Genomic DNA, 16,608 nt, shown 5'->3' with positions numbered 1-16,608 from the left:
AATGATGGTAGCGGATGGTGGAGTCGTGGGTGATTGTTATAGCGGTGGTCAACGAAAATGATACGATGATCAACCTTGTCGATGTTGATTCGAATATCGATAACAAGAAAGAAGAGGAGGTAGAGCGGTGAAGCATCTGCGTCGACATTGCAGCACTCTACCTCCTTTTCCTCTTCCAGAGATGTGGTGGTCGGTGAGAATGAAAAAAGAGATAGAGCGATGTTGCGTCGACATAAAGGAGATAGTGTTGCGTCACATCGAATGATGATGTGATCGATGAGAATGAAGAGAAGGTAGAGCCGTGCGATGCCAAAGGAGGAAGATGAGGCAAGTGAGACATCTACGTCGGCGTTGTACTACTTTGTCTTCTCTTCTTCTTCCAACGATGTGATGGTTGGCGAGAATGAAGAAGAGGCAAAGTGATGCGGCATCAACACAGAGGAGGTAGTGCAGCGTTGCACCGAACAATGAGGTGGTCAACTAGAATGAAGAGAAGGTAGAGTAGTACGACACCGATACAGATGCCTCACCTCCCTCTTCTTTCTCCTTCGGTGCCGACGTAGATGGCTCACCTCCCTCCTCTTCTTTCTCTGGTGCCGACATAGATGTGCTCTATCTCCTCTTCTTCTTCATCATTGATGTTTGGATCGACATCAACAAAATCAACCATCACATCATTTTCGTCGATCATCGTCATAAGAGTCACTTAGGTAAAACTTAAGTCTAATCATATAAGTTAATATAATATATAATTAACCCGATGCAATTATGACATATTACGTGTGAGCTGGAACAAGTGCGACTTTAGCTGATACCTAATTTTTAATTGATGAGGTGTTCTTACATTACTTCATGATTTTATATTTAGTCTTTGTTAGGTTTGATACAAAAATTGACGCGTGGATGATTATCGACACTCATTCCCATCTGTCAAACACTAAGTCGACATGTCAATTCCTAGGCTCCAAGCCAATGCAACAATCAACATAAAAATATGATTTCAAATATATATTTTTATTAGTTTAGAAACAAAAACAATTAGTAACTAAGGAGAATTATATGACGTGCTTCAGTTATCTTATCGAAAATATTTTAAAAATTATAATAAATAAAAAATATATTTTGAGAAATATAAAAATATTGGTCACCACCACATGCAATGTTGGTCAGACGGGTGTCAAGCTTTGCCATCAGATGCAGATACCGACAATTGAAACCGACGAGTTGGATTGGCTGCCTCGCTCATCGGTCCTCCTGGATTGATGCATGATTGACCCATCAAGAAACCCTCAGTTTAGATCATTTTAATTCACAAAGAATAAAAGATTAGCATTGTAGCCATCGGAAGCAAACAGCGACGGATCGATTAATCAGCAGAAATAAGGGGAAAGTAACAGAACAATCAATAGAACATCGATCACAATATCTACCGACTCATCCTACGATCCATAATATGTATACACCCATCAAGCATCATCATCATGATTATTATCAGGAGAAAAGCCCTAAAGACGACCCAAATCCCTCCCCGACAAATCCTCTGAAAGCATCGATACAAGATACCCCGGGCTGGAGTCGAGCACGCTCAGTGGCGGAGGGAACCGAAGAGGGCGACGACCGAGGAGGCGAGCACGACGACGGCGAGCGACGGGGAGAGGGCGCCGGCCGCGGAGGCGGGGCTGGGGGCCGGAGCATCGGCGGCGGCCACTCCGTAGGCGAGGAAAGCCGCAGCGAGCAGGCAGGTCGCGAGGGATTTGGCTCCGAAGGCCGCCATTGCAACCTCTTGGAGAGCTCTCGAAGGGAAGACGAGTCGAACAAGCGGCGATGGTACGAAACAGAAAGGGTATATTTATAGCCAATTGTGCGGAGCGGGTAATATGAGCCAGAGATCCGACCCGATACGACAGCTGGCGCCGCGGCCCTCGACAGCTTTCGTTCGCTGGTAGCCCGCGTGGGTCTCGTGGCTTTGGTTATTTATTTACCAACAATGCCCTTGTCTATTACTTACCATTTTTTTTTTCTATTATATAACTAATAATAATATATGTTATGGTTATTTACCAAAATGCCTCAGTAAGAATGCTAGAAACCTAATCTTATTATTAATCAATGAGAAAAATCACTGAAGGGATGGATTAAAATAAATTCTGATGTAACAATTTAGGTTGGAGGACTTGATTACATCCTCAGGGATGATTTGGGTGTCCACTAATTTAGTATATTCAAACAAGTGCTGCAGAAGAAGAAGTCTAGTCTTTAACTGCAAATAGAACCTCATTACTGAAGAATAGCAAGTAGGAGAATTAATTTATTTAGGCATTAACCAGATGTTCTTGTAGTACATAGCTGAGACTCATACCTTAGATTGAGGGTGCCCAATGGACAATTGCTCACAAATAAAGATTATATTGCCACATTTAATACCAAGTGGAAGATATACTGTATGGTGTAGCATACAACACCATCACCTGCAAAATGAAACTAAATAGAAGAAAACTGAAGGTATGCTCCTCTGATTTGCCCTACTGCTAACATGCAGAGATCCTGACACTGATGTTAGAAGCATTGCCTTCTCTATTCTACCAAGCTGATCCATTTTATTTTCTCATATTGCATAGCAGCTGTGGAGAATGAATTGGCATTTATGTTATCTTTAATTGATGCCTTTACTGTTAGGGTGAGTCAATTCTATGTTCTGATACTGCAGTCAAGCAAACTAGTAGCAGCAGTAGGAAGGGCTTCAAGTGGCAAAGATGGAGGCATCAAAAGGGCCACTGCACCAAATTGGTCTATCTGAATATTGTTTCTAATATTTGTTATTTATTGCATACTTTTGATGTTTACTATATTAATCATGAATTTAGGGAGGAAAATATAATGACAAACTTTATAAGAAGCACTATATGTTGGAGAAAATAACCTGAAATACTGTGCAAGTCTCTCTTAGGAAGAGAATTCTTCACCAAATTTGGTTTCTAGCATAATTAAGCTATGAAGAATACTGAGGACAAATTGGGCTCATTTTAATTTTCAGCACATTAAATTACTCTCGGAAATACAAAACTATGAGTGAAAAGAGAGCTCACTTCGATTGGACAATCCAAGTAGCCATCAATCTACACATCACATTTTGTTTCACTCGCATTCTTTGTTCACCACTGGACTTGCACAGTGACAGAGAATGGGGAAGAGAAAGCTACTTGGGGTAGGGATGACTGCAAAGGCATGTGCTTGTTCTTCCCCACCATGTGCTTGCCAGTATCTGGGTGGCCTTCTCAAGGGCACGCTTGCTCGAATTAAAGGGGACACTCCTCTGTGCCACATGCCCTGAGGGAATGTCTCTGCCACTGTGCTCCAAAGCTTTAAGGTCTGGGATTCCGAGGAAAGCTAAGAGGCACAAGGTTGAGCAACCCAAGAAAAAGAGTGGGGTTGAAGTGGTGATCACATATCAAGGTACCCTTGGGCTCTTAATCATAGGTGTCATGATTCCTGAACCCTTCATGCAGCAGAAGAGCTGGGCTTAAAGCTTACTGTCATGCTCCCTAAAAAGCAGAAAGCAAGCACTCATGACTGCACGATAACTTGCTTTAGGGTTTGCATGGGAAAGGTCAGTGAAAGAAAAGAGACTTTAGGCTAAGACTTAAAAGCTAATGATGATGAAGGAGATGATGACGATGTGTTTTGGATTCAGACTGCTTTATGAGCATCAAAAGAAGTCATGCCAATTTGGAAAAAGCTGTCTAACATATATAACACTGCCGCTTGAATGATCAGAAGGTTATTTAGTTTTAAGATTTTTGTTGGGAAAAGCACACGTAAATGGGAAAAAGGAATGAGTTCATGAGCCCTAAACCCCAAGCTAATGATGAAGACAATGATTTGAACTGTGGGTCTTTAAGGGCTTAATTTTGCCTCACCTTTTCGATGCATGCGTTTAGGGTTTTGGGTGGAGGTGAAAGGTTGCATGGGAAAAGCCTGGTTCAGATGCAGTGGAAAGGGTGCGTGCTGCTGTGGTACTGCTAACTGGATCATACCAGCTGTTATCTATGGCTTCCAAGGCCATGACCTGCGACTTGAGGAACTTGACATAGTTGGCAGCCTCATCGAGCATTGATGCAGTGTCCATTTTGCTGCCTCCTGGCACCAGCCTTTGCAGAACCCTTAGCTTCTCACTGATCCTTTCCCTCCTCTGCCTTGCAGCAACAGTCTGCGGGTCGCTTGATATCCTCACATTCTTCCTTTTTGGCTTCTCCACCGCCTCCTCCGCCACCAGACTCACCGGCCTAAGAGCTGCAGCCCTGTAGATCATCTCCTTCACTTGCGCGATGGCCTCGTTGTCAATCTCATAGTCGCCTTCCTGCACGAATCCCAGCTTCTGTCCCCTCGTGAAGCTAATCTGAAAACCTCCCTCTTTACTGGAAGAATTCGATTCAAGGAGACTGCGGATGTAGTAGTTCTCTCCTATTCTCGTGAACTCGTCGAATTTTCTCTTGCTACTTGGTTTCCTTGAAGAACAATGTGAAGTCACACTTGCTTGATGGCTATCCAAGGATCCATTACCATTTTTGCAGCTGGAAAAGATAGCCGAAAGGTCATCCTGGGCATCAAAAGTGTTGCTGATGACATGTAGCTCTTCAGATGCTCCAATGGGTGGAGAAGAAGCAGCTTCCCACAAAGTAGTACCCACTACAGGTCTCATGAGAACAGAATCAACTGGATTCTGCAGCAGACCCAGACCCAAACTAGGAGTAGAGATTTCCACCCTCTCACTGATTCTATCCAAACTCGAACTCGTTTGGAGTGCTGCCAGAAGTCTCTGTAGCTCTAAGCTTGAGCTGAGGAGAGCTTCGTTGAGCTCCAACTTCTCCTTGAAGCTGGTGTTGTAGCCTTCACTGGAGTCTATGATATTGTCATGGTGATTGCTCCATAGAGAAACCTTAGTTCTGATAGCCACCGGATTCTCCCAACTCAAGTTATCCATGATGTGCTCTTCGTGATGCAAATATCAGAATCATCAAGTGTATATAAATTAGTTCCAAAAATCCATTTATGTGTCAAATCAAAAAGTGAAATCTCTATCAAACTAGAGAAACATGACGTAGATACGAGCCATACCTTCTGCAGATCCAGTTGTTCAGAAGCTAAAAGATTGTTGCCAAAGACTGAATGTAATCATTCCATGGTATCATTCAACACTGTCGAAGACATTCACTGCTGCTAACATCATAGATGGCAAAGAAAAGCTTGCTGATTATAAACTAGTAGACAAGGCATTCAAACCACAGTCACATGCTCACCAGAAGCAGCAGAAGCGCAGAGATGAAGAAGAAGCTGTATATGGAACACTAGTGTTCTCTCTATTTTTGGGCAGGCATGATGAAGGTTTATTCTGTCTGTTATATGCCCGGCTGCTATAAAGTAATCTTCTAGAGAATAGCACAGAGCTGGTCGTAAGTAGGAGTACTATAGAGGTGTTCTCTTGTTTAAAGGCTTTGCTGCAGTTCACAAGAGAGTGTTTTCTTTGTTCTATGTTGGTTTTTGGGCCGCATTGGAGTTTGACTGTAAGCAAAACAGGGGAGTTATAATCTTCAGTTGATTTAGGTTTGAGACCATTCTTTGACAGGATCATCTGCATGGAGCTGAAAGTTTCTCCAGAGCAATATCATCAAACCATGACAAGAAACTATGTGGTCACTGCTAAGAATTACAAACAAAGCAGCTGCTTTCAGGAAAACAGAGCAGACTATTACTGGAGCTTCGGCCCCAACGGTGAGGAGGAAGGATAAATCATCAAACAGGTGTTGGGAGGAAGATGAGACCTCACATATAGACTTGCGTTGATATCAAGGATCCGCTCCGATTCGTCTTTGATAAGAAATGTGCAATTCTCCTATCAAACCGTCCGATGAAACGGATTCCACCTGGCATCAATCTACGGAATTGGACCCACCGGTCTGTTGTTGCTTTCCTCAGATCTCGGTCGTCCATTTGCACGAGCCCCGCCGACTCCACAGGGTTCAGATAACAACCTGTATCGCTCCAAGGCACCAGCCAGGAGACGGACTCTTTGCCAATCGGGCTAAGATGGCGAAGCTTTGTGGGACCCGCATTGAACTCCAATGATAAGACGCTGTTCTATGTGGAGTGTTGTCGTCGAAAAACAGGACGCGTACCTTTCGTCCAATTATATTTCGTCTGGCTACGGTGGGTCCCGCCGTTTTAAAAAGGTTCAGTAATTATAATTGGTATTAAAATAGCATAATAACTAAACGCTGCTTCTTTCCTCTGTTTCGTTTCGAGGAGGAGAAGAGGAAGAATTGGGGTTTGATTCGGAGACAGAAAGAGGAAGAAGCGAGGAGCGGGGGAAGAGAGTTGTGAGGAGAGGAAGCAAGAGGAGGAGGAGGAAGAGGAAGCAAGAGGAGGAGGGGACGCGATGGGAGCTCCGAAGCAGAAGTGGACAGCGGAGGAGGAGGAGGCGCTGCGCGCGGGGGTAGAAAAGCACGGCGCCGGGAAATGGCGGACCATCCAGAAGGACCCCGAGTTCAGCCGCTGTCTCGCCACCCGCTCGAACATCGATCTCAAGGTCCTCCCCCCTCTCCCCCCCCTTCTGTTCCAGCACCGTCTCAGTCGTTTAGGGTTGTGCGCTTTAGTTAGCTTTTTTCTTTCGTCGTCTGTCGGTTTCTTGGTAGAGACCATGTGAGGAATCGGTGTTGTTTACGATTCCTTTTTTCATCTTTTCTCGTTTTGGAAGTGGAATTTGATAGTGGTAATGCTGAAGTTGAGATATAGCTACGAAAGAGTTGGGAGGGAGGATTAAGTTGGTAACTGTTTCTTCTTCGCATCACTACATGAATCAAGTTGTTTTCTTTTTCATATGCTTACCAGGAGCGAAAAGGTTCACAAACCAACTTTTCAGTCATGTTATTGCATTCTTTTCTACAATCCAATGCCAGGGGTATATGTTTGCATCTGTAATGGATATTGCCTCTAAATGCTGCAACTAGGATTTCTTCTAGTGAGGTTGGTGGAAATACATGTGGCTTTGAAGTTCTGATCAAGTGATCGATTTTAGGTCTCCACATTTTTTTATCGATCCATGTGTAGTTCTGAATTTGGCTTTGGATAGTTCTAGATCTAGAAAGTTATTTCTAGTTATATTGCTTTCGAAGACTGACAATAAGATGCTGCTTTCCCCAATTATTGAGTTCAGATGAATGGATGCTTTCTGGCCATTGAGCTCCCTTTAAAGCATTATTATTAGACGATTCAAGAGGCACAAAGTGATTCACCATTTTTTCTCATCAAGTCTTCCTCACCTTCCAAGGCATGTACTATTAGCTTTAATCAAAATTGGCTCACCTTGCCTTACCAATGCGTTAGGTCCCTTTTGGACATATCTAATCTATGTTTGATTTTGTTTCTTCATTTTTATCCTTAATTAGTACTACCCATTGCATATTACCAGGGGAATTCCTCTTCTTCACGATAATGTTTAGTTTACCTCCTAAGTTTCGTTTAGATAACCACATTTTCCTTAGTTTCTGCCACAGCTTTTCTGCCTGTTTTCCTGCTTATGTTGATTATGTTGTTGTTATTCAATTAATTAACTTAACACATTCAGGACAAATGGAGGAATATGAGCATTAGTGCTGGTGGCCATGGTTCCAGGGAAAAGATAAGGACACTAAAGGCAAAGAGTCTTCCAGCCATTCCACTTTCTAGCTCTAAGAGCCTTGTTGTCTCTGCCCCACATAAAGATGCAGCACCTGTAATTGCAGATCCTACAAAAAGCTTACAAGAGTCAAAAACTCCTCCTAGGTGGATAATCTTCTATTTGACTTTTTCTTTTTCATTTTGATCCAGTGTTCTCTTCCTGGAACTAAACAAGGATGACATCAAAATTATTGCTTTAATTATAACAAGACAGTATCTTTTGGAAGTATGAGGTTTGCACTTTGCTACAAATTAGAAGATGAATCATGAGTTAATTTTATGAATTCATAGGTCAACTTGGAAGATGCATTTTTTTGGTCTTTTTGAATTAGTATGTCACTTATAACAGGAAGATAGTCACAGTTGTGATAGGATTTCAGATGCTACAATACCAACTAGTCATGATGGTGCTGCAATGTGAAATTCTTATTACATTTGAGATATAGACACCTTATGTATGCCTGAATGCTACTGTATCAAAATTCCCAACTATGGAGACAATGAGTGTTTGTTTGTGTTCTTCTTTTCCTTTTTTATTTTTCCTTCTTTAGATGTAATGTATTCTGTAGCCGTGAACTGATTTTGCAACTAATATCTGATGGTGGAGAAACTATATTGTTATAGCTTCTTTATTTTTTGATTGTCTGGATGTACTCAGTCTGTTATAGCTTCTATATAGTTCTGATGTTTCCTCTTTTTTCTGTATTTAAGATGACTTCCAGCCATCAAGTATTGTCGTTTTAAATTGTGATTATGCATGCATTAGTGATCTTCAGCACTTTGTATGTGGCATTGAAGTATTTGTTCTTACGTTGTGATGCAATTTTTGTATATCAGGTATGCTACCATGATAATTGAGGCACTTGCATCGATGAAAGAATCCAATGGATCAGAAATTGGTGCTATTTGTAGTTTCATAGAGGTTTGTCCTTTGTAGTTGTAATCCATCATTGTCATATTAGTCAAAGTATCATCCATGATGTTTTGTTCCTTTTTCTTTGGAAGTATTGAAGATCTATGCACCACCTTATTTCAGTCATAATTTCAGATATTTGTGTGATAATCTCTGGAGCAAGGATTTTAATTTCGAATGATACTGCCCATATCGGGCGGTACATACCGGTTTGCTAGTAGATCGGTACGCGGATTGCTCGCTACTGGGTGGTATCAACTTGGTTGCGGCGAGAGAAGAAGAAGCGTCAAGGGAGAAGAGGGAGAAGGCACTCGAAGAAGAGGGAGAATCAGGAGAACCACGACGCTTCCCAACCCGACGCCTCCCTCCCTCCCTCGACGATCCCGATCCAGGAGGTAACGGAGAGGCGATTACTCGGCTTCTTCTTCACCGCGTTTTTCGCCAAAGGCCGAAGATGTCTGTGACCTTTGATGTCTTCACCGAACTTCGCAAATGAGGAGAAGACTACAAGAACATGGCGAAGGCCGGAGACGTCTGTGGCCTTCGACGTCTTTGTCGAATGTCGTAGATGAGAAGAAAAAGGAGGCAACATCACCGAGGCAGCATACGCCTCCTTTTATATATATATATATATATATATATATATATATATATATATACCGAGAGGTATACCTTGGCGTACCGCTCGGTACGCCTGTATCGTATCATATCAAGCAAAGCTCGAAACTCCGGTTCGGTACAAAATTACGAACTTTGCTTTGGAGTTTGTTAGGTTTGCCATGATATTTATGCAATGAATTTCATAACGGCATCACATTAGCCGTGTCTTTTAGACCACATCTTTAATTGAAATCGTTTTTAACAAAGTTTAATGCAAGGATTGAAATTTCGTACTGTATACCGAGCGGTTTGTTTCGGTATACCGCTCGGTATATATATATATATATATATATATATATATATATATATATATAATTATAGATTATATATGTATGTATATATAGGTAAACCACTCAGCAAGGTATGCAATACCGTACCGTATTGGTGTTTCGAGGTTGGCTCGGTATGGTACGGTACGGTACCGACGTATCGAGCGGTACACTAGGGCGTACCGAGCTATTTCCTCTTACTGTAGCACTGTAGCACGGTCCGTCCAGTAGCGGGCGGTCCACGTACCGGTATGTCGTCGAACCGGTACGTACCGCCTGTATCAGGCGGTACCATTCGAAATTGCATACCATGCCACTCAGTTTACCTATATGTGGGGCGATGTCGCCTCTCTTCTCAGGCAACGTTGTAGATAAAAAAAAAATTACGACGTTGCCTCCCTTCTTGGGCGACGTCGCAGATTAAAAAAAATGCAGCGTCGCCCGAGGCAACATCGCCTCCCTTCTTGGGTGACATTGCTTAGGCGACGTCGTAGATTAAAAAAAAAAAATTGTGACATCGCCTCCTTTCTCGGGTGACGTCGCAAATTAAAAAAAAAAATTTGTAGGCAACATCGCTTGAGAAGAGAAGAAAAAAAAAATCTTCACCTCTCTCCGCCCCGCGACGCCGATGCCTCTTCTCCCGTGCGCGGATGAGAAGTCGCTGACAGACGAGCGGAGAGCGACAATCTCTAGGTTCTCCCTTTTTTTTGCTATTTCTTTCTTCCCCTTCTCCCTCTTCTTTCTTCTCCCTCAGTCACCGTCGACGATAAAGCTTCACCGTCAACGATAAAGCTTCAATCGACGACGATAATGCCTCAATTGACGGTACCGCTCGGTAGCGAGCGGTCCGTGTATCGGTCTATATTGTTGACGGATCGATATGTACTGCCCGGTACGGGTATGTACCGCCCGTATCTACTGACGGACCGGTATGTACCGCCTGATACGGGCGGGTATCATTCGGTATTGCAGACCTTGGTTTAATGCATATCTGCCTTTTGCATGATCCACATATTTTTTAAACATACAAAAAGGGTCATCAAATTTCCCAAAATTTGATTTCTAGGTTTTTAAATGTTAGTTATCATGTTTACAGGTGTTCATCTCCAATTTGGATTCTCCATGTGCCTTAGCGTAATTCAGCTCTATTTCATCTACCCTTTTCGTTTTCCTTGAAAGGAAAAAAATTAAGTAAATAATTAGTGGGAGAATGGGAAACCATATATTAACTTCTACTTATGGAGTATATCAATGTGTTTGGACCAACTTTTTTGTGATAAGCATGACCAAGACAAACATATTGACCACGATACTGAATTTAAAACTTTATCATATAACTGCATGAGATGTACGGGTAGTTATTCCTATAATTGCAAGTCTTTAAAATGTTTGTTATAGATGATCTTATATCTCTCACAGTAATCATATAAATATCAGATGTGGGGCCTGCAATAGACAACCTAGAAATGTTTGTTCTGCCACAATTACTATGTGTCAACTTAAGATGCATCCGATCTGGAAGACAAACATACTAGAATAGCATTTGCATTTATTATATTTTTCTTTGCAATCTATTAAGAAAATACTTGTTACGATCAACTTACTGTATGCTGTAGAATAAATAAACCGATATATTCAAGTTTTGAAAGTTTAAAGATTGGAAGGGAACTTATGTTGTCTGTTTGTATCTGCGCTTACATATTATGATTAGGGTGCCTTGCTATATTACTCATTTTATTTCATCTTCATGTGTTGTAGACTTCATATGACAGGTAGTTCTTTTTTGTTCAAAGCACAGTACTCACAAATATATCTTGTATTCTTGACCCAACAATCCTACGGGCACTTTGATTTTCATCACTTCACTCACGTAATTATTTTCTTGGTGATATACAGGGTAAGTATTTGCACTGGTATCTGATCAGTGCTGGTTGTAGAACTGCACTTGGTGCAACACCTTGTTGTTGAAAATTTTCTATGGTTATATTGTTTCAATAGTAAATTCCCATCCTTGATTCCTTCCTGTTGGTATGTTTGTTAAAACTCTGTTGACTTATTGGATATTTTATGCAGCAAAGGCATGAGGTGCCACAAAATTTTAGGAGGTTGCTTAGTTCAAAGTTAAGGCGGCTTGTTACACAAAATAAAATAGAAAAGGTAAACAGTTGTTGCAATCTCACCATTTGATTGGTTGATATTCTATATATCATAGTTTGACTGTTATTTTGATCATCATTTATATTCGCAATGCAAGTTAAGTGGTTCTTGTGATGAATTTAATGTTTTTAAATTTCAAATCAAATATGATTTAATGAATATTTATATATGGATTCTTCCTTGCATTTATTTCAGTGAGTTATGATTGAGGAAGGGGCTAATGGTTGTTTTTTGAGGCAACTGAAGTGAGAAAACATGTCTTTGTTTTGTTTTCATATTATATGCATTTTGAGTAGAGTCCAACATTTTTGTGACATTTAATTGTGGTTAGTCAAAAGAGGGTAGCCAAATATGGGGTTGCAGATTCATATATGGTGGACAAACAACAACGAGCACTTGATGCTTGGTGTCAATATCTGGGTACATTGCACGCTTAGCCCACTTTTATTAGGTGTGGCACTTAAACTAGGTCCAGCTCATAAAATTGTTCATTTCAGAGTCCAGCTGATAAAACTAGATTCCTTCCCCTGTTTCTGACTAATGAGTGGGGCAACAAGGGGCACATAACTGAACAGCAGCCATAAAACAGATGCTTAAAAGGCATGCCTCTGAGATATTTAGTTTTCTCTTTAAAGCTAACTGTGAGATCAATAATGATGCAACAGCTCATGTTACATTTCTGAAACAATAAAATAATTTTTTTTGAAGAAAAATTAAAAGCCAATATGTTATCAAACAAATTTGGTTTTGACATGTAGTTACTTTTATATTTTGTTTTTGTCTGCTTTCTTAGTGCCACTCTTTCTGTCCAGTGTTTTCCTTTTCCCTTGCTGGTATTCTATTTCTCTATAGTTTTCCTTCATTTCCTTTTCGCGATCTTTGGTTATTGTATGTCACAATACATAACACTAATAACTCCGATAATAAAGCTAAACATAAGTGAATTATAGTTACATACACTTTTACATTTTTGTTTAATTATTTTCACCAAGTACTTGTACGTTGTGTCTTACTACCATATTGTACGCATCTAGCCTCATAACTAGGCACACTAATGGCACAATTAGCTTTGAGTTATTAATTATTGGTACTTCATGATAAGTACTTGTATAAAATGCTATTTCTAGGTTTGATAATCAGTAATCTAATAATTTGATCATCGCTAATGGTGAATCACGCTAATGGTTGTCAATTAACTTTGCTACACTAATTAGATCAATATTTGACAATTTGCCTCAAATTGGGTTGCATAGATTCTTAATAGTTTGTTTGATGGAAAAAAGAACCTAAGGTCATATGATAATTGACACTGGAGTTCTAGGATAAGAAATTGTTGCACATTTTTTTCATGAGGATAATTGATGGTATTTTAACATTTTTCTTAAATCAACAATAGCATTCAAATTGAATTTTTAGCAAAATCCATGATCTTTGTTCTTAGCAAGGTTCGCAATACCGTACCGTACCAGTATTTCGATCTGGGCTCGGTACCGGTACGGTACGGTGTACCGAGCGGTACACCAGGTGTACCGAGCACCGTAGCACTGCTATAGTGCGGATCGGTACCGGGCGGTCCGCGTACCGCTGGTCTGTCGGACCGGTACGTATCGCCCGTACCGGGCGGTACGGTTCGGTATGGCAGACACTGGTTCTTAGGCAGCTTTTCCTTGTAATAATCTGATATAGTCTAAAATCCACTTGAACACTACCAATGCCAACCCCAAGCCTGGATAAAAAAGGTGGAGGGTTACGTTAGATCACTAGTAACTAGCGTAAAATTGTTAGATCTTATGAAAATGGAGCTTAATTGATTTCAATATAGAGGCAGGTCGCCACCCGAAAGTGATACGAGGCACTTTCACCACTTAGGTCTCCCGAATTGCAAACGGTGGGCTACGAGGTTGCTTGGAAGCTGCCCATCACATCGGCGCCTGGATGTGGTGCCAAGCAAACAAGGGTTCTCTCATTGTTTTGGACCAATAGGATTAAAGAAGCTAGTCCAAGAATAGAGGGTTAGGTTACATCTTGAAATATAGGAACACTTTAAGAAAAGGGATTAGAATTGATAGATACTATGAACAGAAAAAGAATAAATATTATTTGCTTATAAGAGACTAAATGGGTGAAAGGAAAAATTTAGAGAGATTGATAGTACTGGATTTAAAATTTGATATACTAAAAAGGTTAAATATGGAAATGGTATAGGAATAGTTGTTAATAAGGATCTTAAGAACATTGTTGTAGATGTAAAAAGATTTAGAGATAGAATTATAGTTCTAAAATTTGTGAAAGGACAAGATGTTTTGAATGTTATTAGTGCTTATGCCCCTCAAGTCTGATTGGATGATCAAATCAAAAGAGAATTTTGTGAAAGCTTGGATATCATTTAAGGAATTCCTACAATCGAAAAACTTATAATTAAAGAAGATGTGAATGGCCATGTAGGGAAAACATATGGTGAATATAAAGAGGTGCATTGGGGATTGGGTTATGGGGAGAGAAATGAATATGGTGTATGATTTTGGATTTGACAACTTCATATGATTTTATAATTGTAAATACTCACTTTAAGACGAGAGATGAACATTTGATTATTTATAAGAGTGGTCATAATTGTAGTCAGATAGACTTTTTTCTCACTATAAAGGTTGATAAAGTTATTTGTAAGAATTGTAAAGTTATACTTGGCGAAAGTTTGACGAATCAATATAGGTTGATGGTATTAGATATTTACTATAGAAAATGGAAGAAGAAAAGATAGAATAAAAATTTACTAGGACTAGATGGTGGAATTTTAAGGATGATAATGTAGACAATTTTAAGAATAAGATGGAAAGAGAGACAATTTGGAACTTAGATTAGGATAATATTAATATTATTTGGAATACAATGTTTTATAAGATTAGGAGTTTAACAAAGGAGATTCTTAGTAAAACTAAAGATAGAAGTGTAACAATAAGAGAGAGTTAGTGGTGGTGCGAGGAAGTTTAAAAAACAATTTTTACTAAAAGATCATGTTTCAAAGATTGACAAAATTATAAATATGAGAAAAATTAAAATATATAAAGGATCTAAAAGAGGTTAAAAAAGCGGTTAATATGGCAAGATAAAAAAGCTTATGATAATTTTTGTAATAAATTAGGTATTAAAGACGATGAAAAAAGATATATGTCGAATTGCTAAGGTTAGGGAAAGTAAGTGTAAGGATATTGGTAATATTAGATGCATTAAAGATGAAGATCAAATAATACTTGTTAATGACAATAAGATTAAGGAAGGATGAAAAAAAATATTTTAAAAAATTATTTAATGAATATTTCACATAGGACTTAGATTTAATGATAAATAATAATGGTAAATTTAATAATCATATATTTGTTCGTAAAATAGGAGCTAATGAAGTAAAAGACACATTAAAGAAGATGAGTGTGGGGCCTTATGGTCTCCAAGAATAGGAGCCAATCGGGTGGTCTCCAAGAATAGATCTGTTTTTTTTCTTGTAGCACATCATTTGCTTTTATTTTGCTCAGAAATTATGTTGTTGTAAGGTGGGAAAACAAAATTGTTGCTGCATGAACCCATAAAAATTGTGTTCTTTAGATGCAATTAAGCTGGCTTTTCATGTCATGCAAGCACAAAATGTAGGTCCAAAAGGGGTACAGGCTCAAAGAATCCTGCTTTGCAACAAAAACTCCAACCCCGAAACAAAAAGAACTTGCAAGTCGTGCTCGGGTACCTCAGACCTCTGGGCCGGCAAACTCCATAGATCCAATGAAGGAAGCAGCAATAACTGCTGCTTACAAAATAGCCGACTCAGAAGCCAAATCATTCTTGGCTTCTGAAGCAGTGAAGGAGGCAGAGAAGATCTCAAAGATGGCTGAAGAGACGGATTCGCTGTTGCTACTAGCGAAAGAGATTTTTGAGAGATGTAATTGGATATATGACTGATCCCTTTATGCTTTAATTTATCTAAGGGTCCATCTTTTTCTCCTTAAATGCTTAATTGGTTACCTGATGTTACAGGTGCACGGGGTGAAATTGTCACTATTGCTTGAGCTGCATGAGAGAGAGCCGATGGTATCTTTAGGATATCTTCCTCGTTGGCTTGTTAGACCAGATTTTGCAAAGCCTGGATTTTATGCCCTGTGCTGCCACGTCGGCTAGGAGACCCAATCTTGAGTAGTTGGGAATTTGTGTATATATGATCACTCGTTTGGTCTGATTACTGTCAGGAGATGATGTTTGTGTTAACGAGCAGCTGATCGCACATGTGGTTTAGTGAACTTTTGGTATTTCTTTAGTTCGAGTGTGACGGGGACTGCCTTCCCCAACAATAATAACAGGGCAGTAAAATCTCCATTAGGGATCGGTCAAATGATTTTTTTTATTTATTGAGATTAAAATTTATAATTAGTTATAATTAAATAAAATCTATAAATAGTTATATTTTTAATTAATTTACTAATATACAGTTACTTTTAATGTCTATAAGTCTTTTAAATCATTTAAATTATTTTTTCTTATCTTTCCATATAAACCCATATCCATTTTTTATTATAGTATTACCATGAAGTATTGCGGGTTAAAATATTTCGTTTGAAGCTAAAGGAAAGTGCCATCCTCGTGTTATTTTATTCTAGTATATGGTATATTTCCCCCAAGCCATGACTAGTGTAAGGAATGTTTGATATGGTGGTGTCATTAGCTATAATGTTACTAAGATGTACCACAAAGCCGAAGAAGAGTTCATGTATGACACGGTATGGCAAGGAATGCTTCTTACACCTTTCCTTAGTGTACCGTTGATCACCAAGCACCCAGCAGCACTGCAAAAAGAAGAAAACTCGGCCTTGGCAAAAGAGCCACAGTCAGCATTCGCATCGAATCACAAATGCC

The 16,608-nt window shown here is 39.6% G+C and overlaps 2 protein-coding genes across 2 annotated transcripts; one reads left to right on the top strand and one right to left on the bottom strand.

Moving 5' to 3' along the window:
• Positions 1 to 3,934: 3,934 nt before the first annotated feature.
• LOC135620423 (transcription factor HEC3-like) lies at positions 3,935 to 4,981 on the bottom strand. Its single transcript, XM_065123349.1, has one exon. The coding sequence runs from the start codon at positions 4,979 to 4,981 to the stop codon at positions 3,935 to 3,937; it is 1,047 nt and encodes a 348-aa protein (XP_064979421.1).
• Positions 4,982 to 6,284: 1,303 nt separating this feature from the next.
• Positions 6,285 to 15,995, top strand: LOC103996316 (single myb histone 4). The gene is made up of 6 exons (XM_009417214.3): positions 6,285 to 6,583; positions 7,622 to 7,818; positions 8,551 to 8,635; positions 11,629 to 11,712; positions 15,358 to 15,640; positions 15,736 to 15,995. The coding sequence occupies exons 1-6, from the start codon at positions 6,434 to 6,436 to the stop codon at positions 15,765 to 15,767; spliced, it is 831 nt and encodes a 276-aa protein (XP_009415489.1). The 5' UTR covers positions 6,285 to 6,433; the 3' UTR covers positions 15,768 to 15,995.
• The last annotated feature ends 613 nt before the right edge of the window (positions 15,996 to 16,608 follow it).

This window comes from Musa acuminata, chromosome BXJ2-8 (assembly GCF_036884655.1).
Source record: "Musa acuminata AAA Group cultivar baxijiao chromosome BXJ2-8, Cavendish_Baxijiao_AAA, whole genome shotgun sequence".
Classification (NCBI taxonomy): Eukaryota; Viridiplantae; Streptophyta; class Magnoliopsida; order Zingiberales; family Musaceae; genus Musa; species Musa acuminata.
This window is presented reverse-complemented; position numbering and strand designations above follow the sequence as displayed.